General features: G+C 62.3%; 1 protein-coding gene across 1 annotated transcript in view; it reads left to right on the plus strand.

Annotated features, from left to right (window-relative positions):
* Positions 1-4778, plus strand: part of CDC42BPG (CDC42 binding protein kinase gamma (DMPK-like)) — a 16139-nt gene extending 11361 nt beyond the window's left edge. Inside the window, 10 exon segments of the mRNA XM_004683360.2 lie at positions 383-412; positions 415-481; positions 550-1149; positions 2300-2397; positions 2472-2556; positions 2685-2805; positions 3098-3215; positions 3391-3514; positions 3632-3717; positions 4616-4778. Coding sequence (XP_004683417.1) covers positions 383-412; positions 415-481; positions 550-1149; positions 2300-2397; positions 2472-2556; positions 2685-2805; positions 3098-3215; positions 3391-3514; positions 3632-3717; positions 4616-4672 — 1386 coding nt within the window. The 3' untranslated portion in view covers positions 4673-4778.
* Positions 4779-6945: the final 2167 nt, after the last annotated feature.

The raw sequence follows: 6945 nt of genomic DNA on the forward strand, positions 1-6945 counted from the left end.
GTGCCCGGTGAGGGGGCATCGGGGTGCCCGGTGAGGGGGCATCGGTGCTCGGGGAGCAGTGGCAGGGCAGGGCGCTTGGCGGGGGGCGGGGGTGCCTGTGAGCAGAGGGGCCGGACAGGGTGCTGGCTCTGCTTCACGCTCGTCCGACTCACTTGGTCTCTTCCCAGCCCCGCAGCTGCTCTGTGGGAAAGGTGCCCTCCTCCTCCCCACTTTACATGCCAGGCTGAGGCTGTGAGAGGGGATGTGACTTAGCCCAAGCAGCTGGGGCTGGTGGGTCTCGCCCCATGGCCCTCCCCGCTTCGAGCCAGCTCAGACTCGGGGGAAGGGGCGTGACGCAGGGCCACTGGTGCCTGCGGGCCCGGGGCTGCGCTCCCACTGCCAGGTGCCCCTGACCCTGACCCTGTCGCTGCTTCTCCAGACCAGGAGCGGCTTGCTCTGGGCACCGAGGAAGGGCTGTTTGTGATCCACCTGCGCAGCAACGGTACGTGCCCGCTGGGCGGGGCGCCTGGCCGGCGCCTGCTGGTGACACGCTCCCTCCCCAACCCGCAGACATCTTCCAGGTGGGCGAGTGCCGGAGGGTGCAGCGGCTGGCGGTGAGCCCCGCGGCGGGCCTCCTGGCCGCGCTGTGTGGCCGCGGCCCTAGCGTGCGCCTCTTTGCCCTGAGTGAGCTGGAGAGCATGGAGGCGGCTGGCACCAAGATCCCCGAGTCGCGAGGCTGCCAGGTGCTGGCAGCGGGGCGCATCCTGCAGGCCCGCACCCCCGTGCTCTGCGTAGCCGTCAAGCGCCAGGTGCTCTGCTACCAGCTGGGCCCAGGCCCGGGGCCTTGGCAGCGCCGTATCCGCGAGCTGCAGGCGCCCGCGCCGGTGCAGAGCCTGGGGCTGCTGGGCGACCGGCTGTGTGTGGGTGCCGCCGGCACCTTCGCCCTGTACCCGCTGCTCAACGAGGCTGCGCCCGTGATCCTGGGGACTGGCCTGGTGCCCGAGGACCTGCCGCCGTCCCGTGGGGGCCTGGGCGAGGCGCTGGGTGCCGTGGAGCTCAGCCTCAGCGAGTTCCTGCTGCTCTTCACCACTGCCGGTGTCTATGTGGACAGCACTGGACGCAAGTCTCGCATCCAAGAGCTGCTGTGGCCGGCGATGCCCACGGGCTGGGGTGAGGCCCGGGAGGGGAGCGGGCGGGTGGAGCTGGGCACCTCCAGGGTGCCACACACGTGAAGACAGGGTCCTGCCAGCCCCGGGCTTGGCCTCGGAGGCCGGTGGGTTCCCTCCCGGAGGCCACATCCTGCGCTGCCCCCGGCCCCCCGCGTCTGAGCCGTATCCCGGCTGCACTGCTCTCCTCGCAGTCGACCCACTCGGGCCCGGACAGCGCCTGCCCCCAGCCTGGAATGGGTGGGCTCCCCTTTCATGGCCGCTGGCACTGCTGTCACTGTCACTTGGCTACGTGTCGCTTGACAGCATTGCAGTCGGCCCTCAACCCCTTGAGGCTGGGTGGTCCGAGGGGCTGGGCTTGGAGGCCAGGCGCGGCCGGCCCCCGGGCTTGGGCAGCTGCATGCTGTGGCGTTCACACAACATTGCCTCGCGACATGTTTCTCAGACTCCCTGCGCCAAGCGATGTGACAGTTTTGCTCTCACGCTCCCCGCTGGTCCTCGGCTACTCCTCCCCGCTGGACCTCTGCCCTGGCTCTCAGCACCGTCCTGTACTGACTGGTGCGGGGCACTGGAGCGTGCCCCTGGCCAGGCACACACCCCCGGGGGCTATGGCTTTGGGGAGGGAGGAACGAGGGAATGCTCGATTGACTGAACAAATTAATGCACGTACCCGGCAGTGGGGCCTCTGGCACATTCACAGGTGACTGATGTGGTGGGGTGGCCTGGGGGCAGGGGCAGAGCCCCTGGGGTGAACAGTGGCTCTCTTGGGGTGGGGCCGCAGCACAGACAAGCTAGGGCCCAGGGTGCCTGGACCTGATTCCCACTCTCCCTCCCTCTGGGTGACCTTGGCCACTACCTAGTGTGGGCATCTCGTCCCTCGTCTCTAAGGTAGAGATGAGAACACTACTTGCCCAGAGTTGTTTGAGAAGTTAAGAGAAAAAATATGCCAAGTGGCTGGAACTATGTCTGCACAGCCCCAATGAGGCTCCTGATGCTATCGCTGGTTTGTTGTGGAGGCGGGTGGGGCGGCTAGAGAGTCTTCGGGGTGGGGTGTGGAAGCCGCTGTGCGGCGGCAGGGCACAGGGTGTTCCCACGCTGTGGCGTGAGAGAGGCGCTGGCTAGGGGGCACAGCACAGCCGTTTTGCTACCTGCAGGCTACACAGCCCCCTACCTGACAGTGTTCAGCGAGAACGCCATGGATGTGTTTGACGTGAGGAGAGCAGAATGGGTCCAGACGGTGCCGCTCAAGAAGGTGAGGGCGTGCCCAGACCTTGGGGCCCGGTGGGGTGGAGCGTGCCGGGGTGACTTCTGTGCTTGCTGCCTCAGGTGCGACCCCTGAACCCAGAGGGCTCCTTGTTCCTCTATGGCACCGAGAAGGTCCGCCTGACCTACCTCAGGAACCAGCTGTCAGGTGCGGGGTCGTGTGCGCGTCAGTGCGTTCACCTGTGTGTTCACCTGGGCACACGTGTGGGTGGGCCCCCTGCGCCCTGGCTGGGATGGGGGCGGTGGGCACCGCCCAGCTCTCTGCTTCTCCCACAGAGAAGGACGAGTTCGACATCCCCGACCTCACGGACAACAGCCGGCGCCAGCTGTTTCGCACCAAGAGCAAGCGCCGCTTCTTCTTCCGCGTGTCTGAGGAGCAGCGGCAGCAGCAGCGCAGGTGACTGGGCTGGACTGGCCGCAGGGGCCTGGGGCGGGGGCGGGGCCTGGGGCGGGGGCGGGGCCTGGGGCTGGGGCGGGGCCTGGACGAGGGGCGGGGCCTGGGTGCAGGGCGGGGTCTGGGACGAGGAGCGGGGCCTGGGGCGAAGGGGCAGGCCTGGGGTGCTCCGTAGGGGTGGGGGTGGGGGCTCGGGTGAGCCCCAGGGCAGAGGGGGGAAGGACCATGGTTGGAGTCCCGGGGGGTGCGTGGTAAAAGTGGCACCTCAGCGCCCCAACCTTACATCCGCCTGCAGGGAGATGCTGAAGGACCCTTTTGTGCGCTCCAAGCTCATCTCACCGCCCACCAACTTCAACCACCTGGTGCACATGGGCCGTGTTGACGGGAGGCCCAGCGCCAGGGACCTGTCCCCGGTGAGTAGCCAATCGCAAGCCTCCCGGCGAGGCTGAGCCAATCGCCGGCCTGTGCCTACTTACTTTTGCAACCCCGACCCTCGGCACCTGGACCTCAACCCGTGCCTCCACCCGCTATGCAGCAGGCCTAGCCTGGGTGCTGCGCTCCCAGCCCTTCCGCACTGTGCCCCAACAGGCTCCGGATGAGAATGGCCGAGGGGCCCGCAGCTCCGGCCCGCAGCGACCCCACAGCTTCTCGGAAGCCTCGCGGCGCCCAGCCTCCATGGGCAGCGAAGGGCTGGCTGCAGCTGCAGACCCCAGTAAGGATAACGCCACCACCTCCAGCACCTCCACGGCCCTCCCCCAAATCTCCACCCTCTTTGGATCCCTCAAATCTGACCTTAGATTTTTGTCCTCTCAACCTGCTCCTGGAGTAGTGAAGAAGAAACCATGGACATCTCTATCCAGCGAGTCTGTGTCCAGTCCCCAGGGTTCTCTGAGTCCTGCCGCCTCCCTGATACAGGTGAGCAGAGGGGATGTGCTCTGACCTGTGCTCAGACCTGCCCCCGGGACCAAGGCCGAGGACAAGCTGAGCCCGTCGCTTCCCTGGGCCCCGAAAGAGGCTCAGCAGGTGGGCCTACGTAGAAATCTTGCTCCAGGTGGTCCAGCAGTCTGGCTCAAGGGGGCACCCAGCCTCCCTGAGCTTGTCTGGCTTGTAAGTTGAGGTGACTATGGTGAGGCCCGTTCTGAGGGGCTGTGATACCTCAGCACTGCTTCTTGGCACATGGGGAGAAGGGCCGCCCCAGAAAGCGCGCTCGTGGGATTCTTAACAGATGCCCAACCCCCGGCTCAGAGAAGAAAGCAGTGTGTTCTGCTGGGGGCTGGGAAGACCCAGGAGCTGCTGGGAAGGCGCCCACACCCCTTGCGGCCACGTCCCAGCGGCCCCCCCCAGCCACAGCAGCCCCCTCAGAGCCCCGGGTCTGGTCTTGTTCTTTTGCCCCTTCAGGCTCTTGCCCTGCCGGCCCTCAGCTTTGAGGGCCTTTTCCTGTCCTCAGTCTGATGCCAGCCGGGCTGCCCGCTCCGGCGGTCACTGGCTCCTGGGGCTGGAGCCACCTTTGGCCTCCGCCCTTTCTCCCGATGGCTTGTCCATCCTGCTGTGCAGTGGTTTTTGTGGGTACCGCCCTCCCTTGTTTCTAGGGGTCAAGTTTGTCCTCGGCCCCTGAGTAAAGCACGTTTGTTGATTGAGTGAAGAATGGAATGAACAAACACAGGGACTTTGATTTGGGTTTCAGGGTAAAGGAGTTTCCAGATTCTTACCCTGTACTCTCCCCATCTGGCATCCTCTGAGGGCCCTCTTGCAGCAGCCAAGGGGTTCTGGGGGGGCCTCTGGCAGTCCTAACTTGCTTCTCCTCCCCCTCCAGGTCTCAGAACGGCCCCGGAGCCTCCCTCCAGCCCCTGAATCAGAGAGCTCCCCTTGACACCCTCCGGCAGGGCCCACCCTGATCCCAGGACGGAGAGACATGAAGGAGCAAAGAGCTTGAAGAGGGCTAGACTCCGGCTGGTCCCGGACATGTGAAAATTTGGACTCAGGGTGGGGGTGGGGACCTGGCCTGGCCAGCGACTGGGAGGTTTGCCTGGGCTCCTAGGACCCTGGGCTCCGACTTCCAGCCCTCACCCCGCCTTCCCCGCCTGCTCTCAGCCCCAACCTGGGAAAGACTCTGGGAGTAGAATAGTCTCCCCTTTTGTCTGGGGCGCCCCTCTGTTCAGGGGCGATTGTGCCAAAGTTCTTTCCAGTGCCAAGTCCCAAGAGGCTTGTAAGTAAGAGTCAAGATGGGGGATGAAGAAGGGTTGGGTCCCTGGGGGCCATCTAGGTATTGACTCTGGACTGCTCAGTCCCAGGTGAAGCCACATTTGTTCTCAGGGGCAGGGTGGGAAGGCCAGGTGTAGCGGGAAGGAGGGCAGAGAGCAGGGCAAGGATGTAGATGAAGGAGATGGGGAAGAGGCCTGAGGGAAGAGAGGAAGTGGAGAAGCAGGTGAGAGTGGTGGGAAGGAAGTGGAAGTGAGCCAGAGGAGGAGAGGGAGGAAGGGGGAGAGAGGAGAGGAGGGAGAGGGAGCTGGGACAGAACTCCCGCAGGGCCTCTCTGGGGAGGACTGGGGACTGGGGCCTGGTATGAGCCAGCTGCCAGTCCTCTAGCCTGCCCCGAGAGGATTCTTAGACAGGGATGGGATGGGAGGGTATTTATAAGGGCTACTTGGTGGGAGACAGGCAGCCAGGGGGACCACTGGGGGGTCCCCAGGCACACTCTGGCCCTTCCCAAAAACGGGGAAGGCCCTTTTTCTTAAAACTTCAGCCAGCTGTGTATTAGGGGATGATGAGGGGGGCATTTTATTATTGATCACAGTCATTATTGTTATTATATTACTATTTTTATTAAACCAACCCCTACCAATGAGTAGAGGGCAAATAAGTATTTATCTCCTCAAATGCCACACTCCCAGGAGGGACCTTGAGGCAATAAGAAACCAGTAAAGATCACTTTGTAAGCTGCCGGCCTCTCTGCCTGATGTGTCCTGGGGTTCAGAAAATGGGGCAATCTGTTGTTTAAGTCACCAACTTTGTGGTACAATTTGTGTCATGAACGTTCTTGGCACTTTGAAATAGAATCTCCAGTTTCAGATCACATGCTGCATTTGGTTGTCTCTTGAGTCTCCTTGAATCTGGGGTTTTCTCTGTCCCCCCTTTTTTGGTCATCTCGTTTTTCTTGAGGCCAATTCCTTGGGGCTTTCCCTCCCAAACTGCTCTTAATATGGTCACCAGGGACCCCCGGAGCTACACCTGGCCGGTCCTTGCTCCTCAGCCTGCTGACCCGGGCGTGGCACCTGATGCCATCGCACGCTGCCGCCTGGGCTCCAGTCCGCCCTGCCTTAGCACCGTGGGCACACCCCGGGCGCACGCCCACCACTGGCCGATCCCTCGCAGATTCCTTTGCTGGATCCTCCTGGTCTTTCAGCCTCTCCAGAAAGGGGAGCCCCGGGACCAGTCTGTGTTGACCTCGTCCCACTACCTGCTCTCAATCCTCTGTACTCATGAGTCCCAGATTTCCTTCTCTAACCCAGCAGCATCTAGCTGCTGCTTCTGTAGCTCCTCTCACACGTCCAGAATGTCACAGTGGACAGGTCCAAGCCCGCCTCCACCTCACCATGCTGGGCCCTTGAACTTCCACCTACCTGCTTGCTGTTCGCTCTTCCTGGCGGAGGCTCTTGCAGCTGTTGGGAATGTCCTTCCTCCAGCGTCCGCCTGCTCTTCCTTCCTCAGAGTTCGGCTCAAATGTCATCTCAGTGCAGCCTTCCCATCGAAACTGCAGCCCCTAGGCGTCCTAGCCCCCGCCTCTGGGGGAGTGATTCTTAACAATCATTCTCTAACATTTACACACCCGCTTACATCTGCCTCCACTGAACTATGTTGGATGAATGAGAGACGAGCATCTGACTGTAGTTATTAGTATTGATTTGAAGTTTAGAATTTTTTTAAACTAGGGTTTTTTTTTTCTTAAAGGTTTATTTGTTTATGCATGAAAGAACTGGGGTACAGGCCAGAAGTGCGGAAGGCGGGATGAGAAGATTCACCAGAGAAAGTGGGGTGCAGAACAGGCCGATGTACTGAAATACACTGCTGAGGGGAGACGGGAGAGGTCTGCTGCGCCATATAGACTGAACTCGCGCTGCAGTGAGTGGCTGCTACAGCTTCACA

This window comes from Condylura cristata, unplaced genomic scaffold (assembly GCF_000260355.1).
Source record: "Condylura cristata isolate star-nosed mole 26May11 unplaced genomic scaffold, ConCri1.0 scaffold00015, whole genome shotgun sequence".
NCBI lineage: Eukaryota > Metazoa > Chordata > Mammalia > Eulipotyphla > Talpidae > Condylura > Condylura cristata.